General features: G+C 35.2%; 1 protein-coding gene across 14 annotated transcripts in view; it reads left to right on the plus strand.

Annotated features, from left to right (window-relative positions):
• The window catches only part of EMSY (EMSY transcriptional repressor, BRCA2 interacting), an 87679-nt gene that overhangs the window by 44649 nt on the left and 25497 nt on the right, over positions 1-17533 (plus strand). For 13 of the 14 annotated variants that reach the window (XM_019449884.2, XM_019449876.2, XM_019449875.2 and 10 more), the window contains 3 exons: positions 7375-7524; positions 10098-10268; positions 16515-16651. In XM_019449884.2, the coding sequence (XP_019305429.1) occupies positions 7375-7524; positions 10098-10268; positions 16515-16651 (458 nt within the window). The remainder of the gene's footprint in view (positions 1-7374; positions 7525-10097; positions 10269-16514; positions 16652-17533) is intronic. The other variant, XM_053900115.1, reaches the window with a different exon arrangement.

Here is a 17533-nt window from a genome sequence, read left to right on the forward strand (position 1 = left end):
GTCTTGTTCCTGACCTTACAGGGAAAGCTTTCAGTTTTTCCCCACTGAGGATGATGTTCGCTGTGGGTTTTTCACATAATGGCCTTTATTATGCTGAGGGCTTTTATCATGAATGGATGGTGTGCTTTTTCTGCGTCTTTGAGATGATTATATGGTTCTTATCCTTTCTCTTATTGATGTGATGCATCACATTGATTTGCGAATGTTGAATTACTCTGGCATCCCAGGGAATAAATCCCACTTGATGGTGGTGAATGACTTTTTTAATGTATTGTTGGATTCAGTTTGCTAGTATTTTGTTGAGGATTTTTGCATCCATGTTCATCAGAATTTTTTTTCTGGTGTCTTTGCCTGGTTTTGGTATCAGGGTAATGCTTATCTTATTCCAAAAGTGAATTTGTAATCATCTCTTTGAATAGGAGTGGTGGGAGATACTAAAAAATTTCTGGGGAGCAAGGTATGGTTAATTATACAAAATCTAGTATGGCTAATAAAAGCTGTAAGATATTATATATTACGTTGTTTGGATTCTCTTACTTCACGTAAAAATGCTTTTAATATAAAAGCTTTTCTAGAGTGACTCAAACCTTAGTCTTTTAACCCTATTTTCCCCGTGAGTCTTCAGTTCCTCAGTTGTGGAGTCTTATGCCATGACTGCTTTAAGAAATCTAACCAACATAGTTATAGGAGGAATGTGTTATTAACAAAATCCCAATAATAGCTCTGGGTTGTTCACTCATAATAGATTTTGATTCAGTCCAGTTTGTTAATTTTTCCTTTTATGGATTATGTTTTTGGTATCAACTCAAAGAACTTTGCCTAGTTCTAGGTTTTAACATTTTTCTATTTTTTTCTCTAAGAGTTACATAGTTTTATTTTTTATATTTAAATCATGATCTATTTTAAGTTAATTTTTGTATAAAGTGTGGGGTTTAGATAAGGTTATTTTTTTGCCTGTGGGTATAATTGCTTTAGCACCCTTTGTTGAAAAGGCTATCAAAACTCTTGTTTTGCAAAGCGTCTTTGTTAGAAATCAGTTTGGCATGTGTGTAGGTTTATTTCTAGGTACTCCATTTGTTCCATTGATCTTTGTGTTTATCTCTCTGTTAGTACCATACTGTCTTGATTACTATAGCTATATAGTAAGCTGTAACGTATATAGAGTGATTTCTTCCACTTTATCTTTCTATTTCAAAATTATTCTAGCTATGCTAGTTTTATTGCCTTTCTATATAAATTTAAGATTAAATGTTCCTGTGTGTACTAAAACCTTACTGGGATTTTCCTAGAAATTCCATTAAACCTGTAGATCAGTTTGGGAAGAATTGAAATCGTGTTGAGTTGTCCAGTTCATGAACAGTGTGTCTCTCCATTTCTTTAGGTGTTCTTTCACTTCTTTCATCAGTGTTTTACAGTACAGTACAAATTTTGTACGTGTTTTGTTTTATACTTAAGTATTTCATCTTCTCAGTGTTGTTTTATTTTCATTTCTCATATCGAGCATGAATTTGAACAACTGTATGTTTCAACTATTTATATGTTTTTGTGTACAGTCTGTATTCATTCATTCATACCACTACTGTGGTATTTTTCTTATCAATTTCTGGGAATTTTATTAGGGTAATTAGCAAGACTTTTGTGTGTTTCATGACTTGCAGAGATTCTCTTCCAAGTTTGTCTGTCTGTTGACTTTATTTGTGGGCACTTCTGCTGTGTAGATCTTTTTTGTTTCTATATAGTTGAATTTATCTGTGTAATCTTTACCGCTTCTAGATTTTTAGTCACAGGTCACATTTTTCATATTTAAATATTTTGGAATTTATCCTAGTATGAGGTATTAATAATACAATGTATTGGTAGTCTTGGGAAGTTGGTCTGTAGTTTTATTTTTGCGTTCAGTCTTTATTAGGCTTTAGTTTAATGTTATGTGTGCTTTCAAGAAAGAATGATAATGTTTTCCTTTTTAAAAATACTCTAGAATTTTTAAAAGCAGCTTTATTGAGATATAATTCACATACCATTGAAATAACCCATTCAGAGTAAGGTATTTTAGTATAGTCAAAGATATGTGTGGCCATCACTACAGTTGATTTTAGAACAGTTTCATCACTTCGAAAAGAAACTCTGTAACCTTTAGCTATCATTCATTACTCCTAAGGCAACCTCTCCAGCTCTAAACAACCACTAATCTACTATCTCTAGATTTCTGTATTCCAGATTTTCATATAAATGGTCTCCTATAATGTGTGGCCTCTTGTGACTGGTTTCTTTCACTTAACAATGTTTTTAAGATTCACACATGTATTAGTACTTTATTCCTTTTTATGGCCAAATAATATTTCCCGTTTTGTTTATCCATTTGTCCATTGATGTACATTTGGATTTTTTCCGCCTGTTGGCTGTTAAGAATAATTCTGTGGAAAACATTCGTGTATAAGTTTTTAGGTATTCAATTCTCTTGTGTATATACCTTGGAGAGGGATTGCCTGGTTGTATGGTAACTCTATGTATAATTGTTTGAGAAGCTACAGACTGTTTCCCAAAATGACTACACCATTTTACATTTCCACCATTAGTGTATGAGGGTTTCAATTTCTCTGCATCCTTTCCAATACTTGTTATTCTCTGACTTTAAGATTCTAGCCCTCTTAGTTTGTGTGAAGTGGTATTTCATTGTGGCTTTGATTCGCATTTCTTTGATGACTAATAATGTCAAGCATCTTTTCCTGTGCATATCGACCCTTTATCCTCCTTGAAGGAAGGAAGGAAGGAAAGAAAGAAAGAAACAAAGAAAAAAGAAAGAAAATGGAAGGGAGGGAGGAAAGAAAGAAAGAAAGATTTACATCCTTTGCCCACTTTTTTTTTTTAATGTTTATGTATTTTGAGAGAGAAAACACGTGTGTGCGCATGTCAGGGAGGGGTAAGAGAGAGCGAGAGAGAAAATCCCAACCAGGCTCCACATTGTCAGCACAGAGCCTGACAGAGGGCTTCATCCCACAAACCTTGAGATCATGACCCGAGCTGAAATCAAGAGTCAGACACTCAACCAGCAGAGCCATCCAGGCGCCCCTCTTTGCCCACTTTTAAATTGAGTTATTTGTCTTTTTATCATTGAGTTGTAAAGAGTTTTTTTTCAGTTTATATATATTAGATATTAAACCCTTGTTATATATATGATTTGCAAATATTTCCTGCCATTGTTTTTTGTTGTCTTTTCACTTTCTTGATGATTGCCCTGTGAAGTACAAGTTCTTTAAGTATTTAAAATTTTTCTTTTTATGTTTTTATTTTTGAGAGAGAGACACACAGTGAGAGCGGGAGAGGGGCAGAGAGAGACGGACACAGAATCTGAAGCAGGCTCCAGGCTCTAAGCTGTCAGCTGGTCAGCACAGAGCCCGACGCGGGGCTCAAACTCACAGACTGCGAGATCATAACCTGAGCCGAAGTCGGACGCCCAACCCGACTGAGCCACCCAGGCACCCCTTTTTTTTAAGTATTTACAAAAATTTTTTTTAAATGTTTATTTATTTTTGAGAGAGACAGAGCATGAGCGGGAGAGGGTCAGAGAGAGAGGGAGACACAGAATCTGAAGCAGGCTCCAGGCTCTGAGCTGTCAGCACAGAGCGCGACACACGGTTCCAACTCAGGAGCTGTGAGATCATGACCTGAGCTGAAGTTGGACGCTTAACCAACTGAGCCACTCAGGGGTCCCTGAAGCACGAGTTTTTAATTTTGGTGAGGTCCACTTTATTTTTAATGTTGTTTGTGCTTTTGGTGTCGTATTTAAGAATCTTTTACCAAACTTTGATCATAAAGATTTATCTCTATATCTTTTTCTAAGTGTTTGATAGTTTAACCTCTTAACTTTAGGTCTTTGATCCATTTTGAGTCAATTTTGTTATGATGTAAGGTAAGCCTCCCATTTTCATTCTTTAGCATATGGCTATCCATTTGTTTCAGTACCATTTGTTGAAAAGACCATCCCCCATTGAATGGTTCTGGCACCCATTTGAAAATCAGTTGACCGCTGTGTAGATTTTTTCTGTACTTTCAATTCTGTTCCATTAATTTGTATGTCTTTGCATATGCCAATCACACTGTTTTGGTTACTATTGATTTGTAATAAGTTTTGAAACCAGGAAGTGTCATTACTATTATTTTGTTCTATTTTTTAAAGATTGTTTTGACTATTTGGGTCCCTTATAATTCCACATGAATTTTGGAATTCAGCTTATCAGTTTCTATAAAGAAGTCCAATGAGATTCTGATAGGGATTGCATTGAATGTATAGGTCAGTTTAGGAGTATTACCATCTTAATGATGTGTTAAATCTTTTGATCCATGGACACGAGATGTTTTCCCATTTATTTAGACCTTCTCTATTTCAACAATGTTATGTGCTTTCTAGAGTATAAACTTGGCACTTCTTTTGTTAAAATTATTCCTAAGCATTTTTTTTAAGCTATTGTAAATGGAATTGTTAATTTCATTTTTTGGATTGTTCATTGGTAATTTATATAAATGCAACTGACTTTTCTGTTGATTTGATATCCTGCACCTTTGCTGAACTCATTATTTAGTTCTAATAGTTGTAGGTAAATTTCTTAGGATTTGCTATATAAACGATCATGCCATCTACATAGAGATGATTGCTGCTGTTATAGTCTGGATGCCTTGTATTTCTTTTTCTTCTTAATTTCTCTCATTAGAGCCTCTAGTAAAATAGCTTTCAAGAGTGGACATCATTGTTTTGTTTCTTTTTCTTCCTTTTTATAAGGAACTTTGGCAACAAATTCTCTCCATTTTTGTTTATCTGGTAAAGACTTTATTTTGACTGCATTTCTGAAAGATAGCTTTGCTGATTATTGGATTCTTGTTTGTTTTTTTGTTGTTGTTTAATGTTTATTTTGAGGGAGAGAGAGAAAGTGCACAAGGCGGGGGGGGGGGGGGGCGGGCATTGAGAGAGAGAGAGAGAGAGAGGGACAGAGGGAGAGAGGGAGAGGATCCCAAACAGAATCCATGCTTAGCACAGAGACCAGTGAGGGGCTTGATCTCATGAATCGTGAGATCATGACCTGAGCTGAAATCAAGAGTTAGCCACTCAACGAACTGAGCCACCCAGGCACTCCTGATTGTGGCTTCTTTGAAGGAATAGTTTCGCAGGTCTACTTTTAGTATTTGTTCTGACCATAGGAGGGTTCCTCTCAGCTTATTTATGTCTCAGTTCTCTCCTGTAAGCTGTCTGGCCTATTATCTAGGTTGTATTTTTATTAAATCCAGAAATCTTCTTCCAGTTGCCTTTCATCACATCCTCTACAGTTCTCGAGAGCTTGAACTTCTCCATGCTCTATTGCAAGTGAAATCAGTTCCTTTGGGAAGAGATTACAAACTGTTAATTACCTGTTTCTACCCTCAGGTAGCTCTGGAGCTCTGGGGGTAATAAGGTCAATGGCAAGCCTCTCTCTGAATGACACCCCTGCTCTAGAAGCTGAGCACTCAATGAAGGCAAGAGTGGGAGGCTGGGCAGGAGCCTGTTATCCTCTTGGCTTGCTTCTCCTGCTGGTGGAACCACCACCTCACAAGGCAGGGCAATTGTGATCAGGACTCCAGTTTTCTCAGTGGCATTGTGTCCAAGGTATAGCCTTTGTTCCACAAATTGGGGGATTGTCAGAAGAAGGGAACACCCATCTCTTGACATCACTTGCCTGGGACTTAGCAATATGTACCTGGGGCCAGGATGAGGTAAGCTGGAGTCCTGCTGCTCCTCAGAAGAAAGCCCTCCAACAGGGAGCTTCAGTGAAAGGAAACTGTGTTCTGCAGTCAAGGCAAGTCAAGTTCTCTCCTCTGGAGAGGAGTCTTTGCCTCACTCGTAGTGGGTAACAAGGAACGGATCTTGGTTTAAAAACCACAGATCTCTCCTTTCTTACTGAATTTTTCTACATGTTGAATAGATGTTTCTTCTTTTGTCCTTGAGACTGTTTCCAGAGCTTTTCATTGGTTATCATTTTACTGGTTCCATTAGGTGAGCAGATTAGCAGAGCTAATCTAGTTTTAGGTGTACAATGTAATGATTTGATATATGTATATATTATAAAATATTATCCCAACAAATTGAGTTAACATGTAATTTTTTTTTTTTTTTCCTGAGGATGAGAACTTTGAAGAGGAATGGTTTTAAATACATTGTAATTACCTTCTTTTTACAGGACTGTAGAATTGTCTTGTGAAATTGTCTGGGCCTCCTGCTATTTATTGGTGAAGGAGAAGGAGTTCCTAAAAATTTATTTTAAGGAAATTTGTCTGTTTAGATACTTGTCTTTTCTGAGGTCCATTTTGATAAACAGTATTTTTCTAGAAAATTATCTGTTTGATCTAAATTTTCAACTTATTTACATAGGACTAAGCCATGTAATCTCTAATGATTCCATTGTGTTTTTTCTGTTATTTTGGGGGGCTTCTTTTTATGTGTCTTAAGCATTATTGTAATTCACTTATAGGGTAATACTATAAAAAATTTTTTCCATGCAGCTTCACTGGTTATGATTTATTATAATAAATAATAGTTTCTTTATCTCTACAATAATAATAGTTTATTGAATTCTTGCTATGTATTAGGCACTTTATAATTTTGATTTATTTACTGATATTGTCTTTATAGATGAAAATATTGAGTTATAGAGACTAAATAATTTGCCCCCAGTTATTCCTAGGTGTCATAATTTTAGCTTCTTAATTGACTACAAGAAATTTAAAATTATTTAAGGTTGTTAAATGAACAGATTTGTTTGCTTTCTAATGTCTCAATCACCATCCATAAAGTAATATAATTTTTATTTGCCAGTGCAATACACTGTTATGTAGATTATTTCAGTGAAGTTTAGCAGGGCAAAAGTGTTACCAGAATTTCCTCAAACAGTTATTTGTACTTAAATTTGTAGTTTGCATGAGAGATTCATTTTATTTTTTATTTTATTGTTTTTGAAAGATTTCTTTTCAATGGGTATTTTACATTTGGAAAGTGAATGTAACAATTATAACATTTAAATAAAAATTTTGAAAAATGTAAAAAAATCCACATCACTACACTAATTGGGTTTGAAAGCTCTTTATATGACATAATCATAGACAAAAGAAAAAACCTTTTTTTTTAAAGAAGTTGTTAATAGCTTCTGTAATACCTTAATTATATTCTTGAATGAGAAATTAGGAAAGATGGGAATTTGAGGACTACAAATTGAGAGTTTCATCATTATGGAAAAAGCTTCTCTTTTGGCAAAACTGAGTGACTGTGTGTAACTGCTGCCCTCTTGGGTTGGTATAAGGAATATGTTTTCGAAAATAATTGTACTGAGATTTCCCTTTCTTCTTTCAAAGGTGTTAAAATCATCACACAACAAGTTCAGCCAAGTAAAATCTTACCTAAGCCAGTGACAGCAACTCTGCCCACCAGTAGCAATTCCCCTATTATGGTGGTTAGCAGTAATGGTGCAATTATGACAACTAAACTGGTAACCACTCCTACTGGTAAGTTTGCTTGAGCATTAGTCCATTCATTCATCATACGTTCATTGAGTAATTTCTTTGTAGCAACAACGTGCTACACTGGGGATATAGAGATAATGAGACCATTCTTTAAGAGCTTTTCTTGACTCCCCTTTTCCCCCCAATGAAAATTAGCTCTCTCTTATTATTGTCATGGTCCTCTGTTCTTTTCCTTTATAGCACATACTACAGTTTCTAAGTACTTCACTACTTGTTTGTTGATTTGTTTACTTAATTAGACCATGAGATCCATGATAAGGGACCATCTCTGTTTTATTCACCGTATATAGAGAGAGCTGGTCTTGGAGTATGTGTTTAGTCAGGATTTGTTGAGGGAATGGAAACACGGTCTCCTAGCCCACAAGGATCTCACTTACTCTTAAGAAGTTGAGAGTCTATTACATTGCCATGTAGTAAACATTGCTCAGACTGAGAGAAGCACAAGATGCCGTGTTGCTCAGATATGGGAGCAACCAGGCTATGCCCAAGGAAGTGACAGTGTAGGACATTTTAGATAGTACCATCCTTTGTGTTCTTGAGCAGGTTACTAATCCCTGTAATCTTTTCCATGGTCTATTTAAATGGGACAACAATACCTGTACCATAGGTTATTATAAGAATGAGAGGAAATCAGGTATGTAAAGTCCCCAGCAGAGTGCTCAATAGTAATTACTATTAATTTACATTAGAATTGGTCATTACTGTTATTTTAAATTTGTGTAACTCTTACCAGATTTTTTTGAGAGGAGCCAATATTTAGATGATAGAATCTAAAGAGTGTAAAATGGTATCTGTCTCAAGTTTATAAAGATACCATTTATGGGCCAGGATGTAAAGGTTTGTATAGACATTACCCTTCATTTCCCTTAGACTTTAATATCTCCACTTTTAGCAGCAAAACAGACTTATGTTAAGAAACTTGCCCAAAGTCACACAGCCAATAAAAGGCAGATCTGGGGTTTGAACTCAGTCAGATCTGTTTGACTCTCAGATGTGCTTTTTTTTTTTTTTTTTTTTTTTAATTGTGGTATATAGAGAACATGCATGAGTTTTACCATTTTAAATGAATGGTTCATGGCATTCATTGCATTCACATTATTTTGTAACCATCCTCACCATCTGGCTCCAGAACCTTTTCATCTTCCCAAACTGAAACTACCCATTAAACAGTAACTCTCCATCTCCCCTCCACCCACTCCCCCCTCATCCCACCAACGATTCTACTTGCTGTCTCTACAAAGCCTTGGCTTAAAAAACACTATTCTTGCATTACATTTATCATACTTCCCCCAAAACTTTTTCCCATTTGGTATAAAGATAGTAGTGTTATATATGTATGATTCTTTCCATTAGCGAAAGGTAGTGAAAAATAATAATGTGTCTGTCTGTGCCTTTGTATCTATGTTAGAAAAAGTATTCCTATTTTTAGAGCAAAAGCTTAAATGGAAAATTTTTTGTTATTATAATTCAACTGATTCACCTTACATTTGTAGCATGTTTACTTTGCACTAGATTTTTTTTTGGATGCAGATGTATGTTTATAAGGAATTTAAACTAATTCTACCTAACATTCTTCCCTTCTGCCTTTTTTGGGTAGTGATTGTATTTAAAAATTTTTAAATGTCTTGCTAAAAAGCATTTTTGTGGGGTGGGGTTTGTTGAGAATGGTTATCACAATGACCATTATTATGAAACTTTTTTTTCTGTTGAAGATGTTAGTCTCAGTCATCTTCATTCTCCCCCAGACTAGTAGTTCTTTGCTTAGGAATAGTAGTTCTGAGTTACTGTATTTGTAGGAAACTACAATGGGCTCATCTGGTTAGTTTTTAATTCCTGTTTGGGAAAAGAAAAAAGTCCTTGGAATAGTGGGAAAGAGTGTAAAATCCTTTGAGAGACATGAAGAAAAATACTCTAATGGGTCAGTTAGAGTTGAGGAAATATGTAAATAGTGAACTTTTTAGACTAAAAGAAATATTCCTGGCAACTCTTGGCAGCTTGAACTTTAATCTCTAGTAAAATGATGGAATAACTCTTTAAAAGATGGAAATATATTTAGAGAGTAGCAGAGTACAAAATAGTAAAAGTTTATAAAATTTTAAGCAAACAATACTGCCTTATTTGCTGAGTGCTGACATTGGGTTTGGCACTGAGACAGTATGAAACAGATGCAGAGACCTTAAAATCTATAACAGAAATATCTAAAACGCTCTGGCAGGAAAGATGATTAAATTTAAGTTTCTTTTGGCATAAAACTAGTGGAAGAAGGGTAGTGGAAGAAAGGAATAGAGTTAGTTATATTTTTTCTTGGGGTTAGTAATTTGATGCGACACATCACAAAATTTTATGTGTAAAGTTAATTCAAATTGACTTGGCTGTAGTTCCTGCTATGTGCATTGAAAATTGGCTATAAATTGTTACTTAATGTCTTGACACCTTGAAATTCCATTTTCAAGTTAAAGCAATATAGATTACATTGAATTATAGTTAAACTGTGTAAATTGTCATTCTTCTATAAGTAATGACAAGTTTTTCTTTTGACTTTTCCCTTTTTATAGGCACACAGGCAACCTATACCCGGCCAACAGTGAGCCCATCCATAGGTCGGATGGCTGCAACCCCAGGAGCTGCAACCTATGTGAAAACTACCAGTGGTAGCATCATTACAGTAGTACCCAAATCATTAGCTACCTTGGGGGGCAAGATAATTAGCAGTAATATAGTTTCTGGTAGGTATATCTGAAATATGTTGAAGGTATAGGTAACAGTAAGAGGAAAAACCATATTTCACTGTTCAAGGATTCTGTCTGATCTCAGTTTTCTGCTTAGAAATCTGGAGCTGTGTTTTTAGTCGTGATGTTTAGTGTTTAAGTATAGTTTTTATTTCTAATATTAAATCTTCACACATTAAGCTTTTGATAGTTTTAAAACAGAAAGAACATTTAATTGTTTTCAATCAGAATAGAAATACTATGATTTGCATTTGCATAGGGATTTTTCATTTACAAAGTGTTCTCCCATTTGTCACTCCATTCCAAACTGATAAATCCGAAAAGTTGGTTTCACCTGCACTTTACAGATACAGACAGATTTTAAGTTTAGAGAGATGAAATTGACCTCTTCAAGACTACACAAGCTACATAGTGGACAAAAGAACTAGGGTTTATTCATCTAAATATGTTTGAGGGAACCATATCTCATCATTTCAATTACTAATGTCACTTTAGCTTATTAAAAATAAAAATATTTCAATGCTTTTCTTTTCACCATTATATTGATAGTTTACTTTTAAAAAACAATTTACCCAGATAGTGAAAGCTAATATTTATTAGTATTCAGAAACCTTACCTGGTTTTTATCAGCTCATTAATTCCTGGAGTATTTGGGTTGTAGACTCTGAAGTAGAATGTTAACATAGCATCTGTTTTCATTATTATTTTTTAATTAAAATGATGTAAATAATCTCTCATCAAGTAAGCCCTTGTGGACTTTGTCTGCCATTTTTGTAGACTAGCCATATTTTGTATGCCCCAGGTGAGTTGTTCTAACAGTTTAAAGTGAAGGGATTGACGTTCCTGGCAGTATACGATATTGCTGATAATTGAGGGAGTGAAAAAAAGAAAAAAAAAGCCACAAAAACAAAGCAGGGCATGGTATTGGCATAACGCACTATATTTAAAGCTGCTAATTTTGGCTCTATTTTTTAGTGTAAGTGAGAAAATCCAACGTTTGCCAAACTGAGGAGGGTGAAACCAGTAGGGAAAGAATCATATTCTAGCTTTAAGAGGATTTTTTTAAATAATACAGTGAAAATTCAAATTATGATTTATTATGACAGTATCTTAAATGGTATAGAGCACATTCTCTAAAACATTTTTCAAAAAGTGATCATTTTTCATTGGTGTGTAACTTTTTATGACCGTAATGGTTTTTCTTTACTCATATATGAATTCATAATAACCTTACAGCTTGAAGGAATGTCTAGATATCATGAGGCTGCTGTTTTCAGACCTTCTTTAGGATTTAGCGGCTTTTGTACCAGGTTAGAGCAGCACAAGAAAGCACATTTTCCTAGAGAGGTGGTGAGATGTATACCCTGTACATGTATACATTTTATCCACATTTGCATGTAAATATTAAGCAACTCCTGGTTAGTTGGTATTTCAAGTACATTGGGTATACATGAGAAGAGTTCTTAAACTTTTCTGCACCATAGGATATACTTGGCACACAGTTCAAACAGTGTTGTTCATTGCATCGAGCTTGTTTTGTGTCTATCTCTGCTTCACTGTTTGACCCTTTTATTTTAAGGAATTTCTCATTTCTGACTGCTCTAAACTGATCCTTATGTTACATAGCAATATTCTTTATAAAGATAGTTCTCTTATTTTATAATATTTTGTTATTCCATGATTGTGGGATTACAGGTTAGTTCATAGTAGTTTTCAGTCCCTGCTTGTCTATTCTTAGTAAGCTGGTAAACCTAGTTGGATGAGTTTAGATAATTCATAATTAAAGGCTGGATTCTAGAATCTATGCCTACCCCACTCCCCTACCCCCTGAACAAAAATGAAATGGTTTTCTTAAAATATACCCAGACATCTACCTGTAAGAATAGAAGGCTTTAAAAAGAAAAAAATGATACTTTCCTCTCATTGTGGGTAATTGGAAAATACAGAAAGATACAAAGAAAATTAAAAACCCACAATTTTTACCATCCAGAGAAATATGTTAAAATATGTGTATATATTTCTGTTCATTCCTTTTTCTATTCATTTATTTTGGTTATAAATGTGTGTATATATGTCATATATATGTTTTTAAAATTATATTGAGATCTAATATAATCAGCTTTTGCCTTTTTTTCATGGGATAGGATTATTTTCCTATTCTTTTAAATGGATCTTGACACCTCCTCTGCCCCCGCTTAATGGCTGCACAGGGTTTCCTTATCTGATGCACCATATTTAGCCATTTTCTCATTGTTGAATGTTTTAGATTGCTTCTAATTTTTTTGTCATTATAAATAATCCTGCGATGAGCATCATTATACATAAATTATTATGTGAAGTCCTTACTTCCTTTCCTCTGGAAAGCAAGGTCATGCTTCCAGAGTGCTTTCTAGAAAGGTCAAGTTTTTCTTTTCATCAGAATAAGCAATTAAATGGAAGATATGAACTATTTTTTCAGTTATTTAACTCCTTCATGTCAGATACTTATGTGTAAATATAGATAGGCTTTTCAGATATGTAAGTTTTTTTGTGAGTTTTGTTGAGGGTTGGTTGGTAAAGGAACCATGCCTATGTTATATAGAAGATTGGATCCTTTGGAGATGAACTCATTAGGACATTGAGTCCTTGACTCTAAGGACATTATGAGAACCTTTGGCAATGGCAAGACTTGATTTTTATTCTTCTTTTGATCTTTAGTACAATGTTCAGGCAAGGAGCTAGTGTTTATATATCTTTTGCATTCATTCGTTCGTTTGCTCATTCTTTGAGCAAAGCAACATAAACCATTACCCAGGAGACCAAATTGTCAGGGTGATGTAAAAAAAATCTCTGAATAGTAAAATCTGGGCAATTAAATTAGTTTCTTTAAGCGATCCTACCATACTGCTCACATTTTTACAGGAATTGTATTTTTAAATAGAAATCCCTGGAACACATCCAGTATCATAGTCCATGATCCAAATGTGACTTAAGAGTAATTTGCACCCATTGTATCTTAAGTCTTTATAAGTGGAGACTGTATAGACAGTGGGTTCTCTGATAGTCTATGAGCCAAATTCTGGGCCGGATGCTGTGATACATGGGGGATGCACATGAGATGCATTCTCTGCCCTATGGAATGCTAAACAAATGAATTTTTATACATTCTGTTGTGATGTGAGAACTGTAGTTGGACTACTGTGAAAGTGTAGAGGAAGACCTTTTTAAAAAAATGAATAACTATAACATAGTTATCAATTGAAATATAGAAATATGCGCACTGGAACTTTAGATTTTTATAACTTGATAATTCTAGTTATAAACTTTTCCATTTTAAAATGACACTGTATTTGCTTTTCCTTATGTTATGCCTTTTTCTTCTGTTTTCTAACATCCTCCCCCCTCATTTTGTTAAAGCTGGTAAACTTGGTTTGCAACTGTCTCATAAATTGATAGATCCCTGCAATGGAAAGGATTAGATGGTGACTTAGATACAAATGTAATTCACTTGTTAAGCAAGTTTTGCCAAAAAAAGTGGTCCTTGTACTTTGGTTAAAGCTTGGCTAACATTTCCTTGAGATAGCTTTTTTTTTTTTTTCCAAGTTTATTTATTTTTGAGAGAGACAGATATATACATGTATACATATGTGTATATATATATATATATATATATATATATATTTTTTTTTTTTTTTAATCTTTATTTAGTTTTGAGAGAGAAAGAGAGACAGAGTGCAAGCAGGGGAGGGACAGAGAGAGAGGGAGACATGGAATCCGAAGCACGCTCCAGGCTCTGAGCTGTCAGCACAGAGGGGCTCGAAACCACAAAATGTGAAATCATGGCCCGAGCCGAAGTCAGATGCTTAACTGAGTGAGCCACCCAGGCACCCCTTATTAACCAAGTATTTAATGAGGCTGTATTATTGAAGGAGTCATCACAATCAATCATGTATGAGGGATTGGAGTTAATTAAGAGTTGAAGTTGATAGATGTGAATAATGGGCAGTGTGGTTTTTGTGGCTCTTAACAGCTTACTGTTCAGAAACTACAGATACAGGGAAAAACATTCGTGAAGCTAGTGTGTGGATAAAAGTGCGTTTTTATGTAACCTGACTGTGTTGCCTTGGACTGACAAGACATCAGATGATGGCAAATATATTAAAATGATATATGAAGTAATAAAATTGCCAAGAATTGACTAGAATATTCTTATTCTTGGTGCAGTCTCATTACTAAAACTCTAGTAAGGAATGCTAAATTTTTCCAGTAGAAAAGAATAAAATTTTGTTTAACTTTTCTTCTTGGGAACATATTAATCAGTCATGTTTTTAATGAGTACCTGTTATGTGCTTAGTCATTTGATAAATGATGTGCAAGCCTATAGAAGAACAATGTGACTTGCCTGTTTTCATGGGCAGAGGAAATCACAGGCACAGAGGTAGCATTGCAACTCATACGCTCAAGTACCAATGTGGAAACCAACATACTGAAGGAGAGGTATATATTGGATAATCCTGCAAATTAAAGTCTGACAGAACCTGGAAACCTAAGAGGAATTTGGGCTCTGTGTGACAGATAATAGGAAGCCATAGTGAAGAAGTTACTTGTTAGACTAGTGTGTGGCATGTATTGTAGGGTAAGAGTTGGAACAAATAAGATCAAATTTTTATTTATTTATTTATTTATTTATTTATTTATTTATTTATTTTCAATATATGAAATTTATTGTCAAATTGGTTTCCATACAACACCCAGTGCTCATCCCAAAAGGTGCCCTCCTCAATACCCATCACCCACCCTCTCCTCCCTCCCACCCCCCCATCAACCCTCAGTTTGTTCTCAGTTTTTAAGAGTCTCTTATGCTTTGGCTCTCTCCCACTCTAACCTCTTTTTTTTTTTTTTTTTTTCTTCCTTCCCCTCCTCCATGGGTTAAGATCAAATTTTTAGATTAAGGGTCAGTTCATACAGGATTTTGAAACCTAAGAGGGAAAGTTAGAACTAGATAAAATAGGGATTAGGAAGGCTTTTTGCTTTTCACTTTTTTGAGTAATCTCTATACCCAGCGTGGAGCTTGAATTTACACCCCCTGAGATCAAGAGTCACCTGCTCTGCCGGCTGAGCCAGCCAGTGGCCCTAGGAAGGTTTTTGACCAATTTGACCAATGTTCTGGGTTCTTGACATGACAAAAAATTTTTTTCAGGATGTTTGCTATAACAGGAGCTTCAGATCTATTTGTATGAAACTTGCAATAGGGAGAAAATACGGGAAACTAAAAGAGATGAGGGTCTATTGAGTCAACATCAATAACATTTTGAAAGAAGACATGTGTTGGTGACAGATTGAGTTCATTCACATACTCGACTGAACAACTATTACTGAATAATTGCCATACAGTATGTGCTAAGCACTGAGGAATTAGTGATACAAAAAGATAGAGTGTAGAGCGCAAGGGGCTTTTGTTTTCTTGGGTGATACAGGGAAGACAAGGCAAGATTTGTACCAGGATTTCCAGCCATGCTAGTCAGAAGAATATAGGGTACAAATTTGATAGGTATAAGAGAAGCAGATTGTGGAAGGATGTGGGGAAGAGGGCATGATAATATGTTTGGCTCAGTAGATACAGGTCTATGAAATAGATCTTAATTGTTGAAAATATAAATTTTTTTGTATAAATATACACATTGGGATATCATCCTCAGACTCTTCAGAGTGCTGCAGATAACAAGAGCACATGTTTAATCTGTGACTTGGTCTTTGAGTGTTTATTTTTTTTGATCACACAAATATAAATGGCTTATTCTCATAAATTTTCTCAAGAGTCTAATGTTATGTGAATTTTGATAAGTATTTACCTCTCTCTTTATATTCTTTTAGAAGAGTTTTCCCATCACACCAGTCAAAAATAGATATAATACTGGGTTTGGGGAAGTATTTGTCAAAGAATACAGATTTAGATTTCAGTTAACTAGTTAGGGGAGGAATATTGATGGGGAAAATGATAGTGATATTTTTAGATTCTGATTTTGGTGTGTAGGTTTTCAAATTCCAAAAAGATGACCGCTGTAAAAGTCAATTCTTAACACTCTCTCGTTCTAGGACAACTTGTGCTTATTGTTCCGAGCCTTCATTTTCATCCTCATGACAGCCTTCATGTCATCTCGGGATGACACGGACTACGTGTGTTAATTGTGTACAACATAAACAGAAATAACCAAATATCACTAGTCCTTAACTCAGGCCTCCTTTTCTCCCCCCTTCTCTAAGGAACGACTACCAAAATCACTACAATCCCAATGACTTCCAAGCCCAATGTGATTGTTGTGCAAAAGACTACAGGAAAAGGAACGACCATTCAAGGCCTCCCGGGCAAAAACGTTGTCACAACATTGCTAAATGCTGGAGTAAGTAAGAGCTTGTACTGCAGACTCAGCAGTCCACTGAGGATTTTAAAAACCAGCTATACAAATATTTGCCTAAGGACTTCAGAACCCCACAATAGCCTGTATGCTTGATTTACCACTACTGTGATGTAATAACTGTTAAAGCACCACTAACTGATGCCATTTTTCACAGTAATTCCTAAAACACGTTGCTCATAACTGGGTTGCTTATGACCATGATTTAGATGCTTAGCTTGGTCCAAATGGAAGATTCCACTGCCTTAACTACAGGGAGACCTCTGTTAGAGGACAATTTTACTCCTGCCTCTGGCCAGTAGACATAAGCCTAGTATGGGCCTCGGCTGGGCCAAGTGAGATATTTAGGATTAAGAAAATTAATTGAGAGGGTTTTACTTTCATTTTACCTCTTTGAGCTAGTTAAAAAAAATAGCACATAACAGATTAATTTATAGTTCTGAAGGCAATTGTGCAGAGGTTTGGAGTTAGACAAACCTGGGCTTTGTCTCTTATATTGTAGTTTGACTTTTGGCAAATTTATTCAACTTCTCTCATCCTTAATTTCCTCATTGGTAAATTGGTGATTATGATCTTTACCAGTGAGTTTGTTCAGTAACTGGGAGCTGTTTTGAAAGTGCTTAGGACAGTGCCTGGCACATAGGATGTCACCAATAAATAGTAATTGTTATTACTTGTGGTGCTTAACTATTTAGGCTTGGTAATGTCCCTACTTTGCTAGAAAAAAGAATGTTGTACTTCATTGCAGATCTCTGGTAGTTTCCTAGGCATCACAGTCTTTAAAATGTTGGCATTAGATAGTTCCATCATGTTGGAAAACATAGATTGTTCCTAGTGTGAGTTCACATGGTAAGCCAGTAGTAAAGC

This window comes from Panthera pardus, unplaced genomic scaffold, assembly GCF_024362965.1.
Source record: "Panthera pardus isolate Hobbes unplaced genomic scaffold, ASM2436296v1 HiC_scaffold_12, whole genome shotgun sequence".
NCBI classification, from domain to species: domain Eukaryota; kingdom Metazoa; phylum Chordata; class Mammalia; order Carnivora; family Felidae; genus Panthera; species Panthera pardus.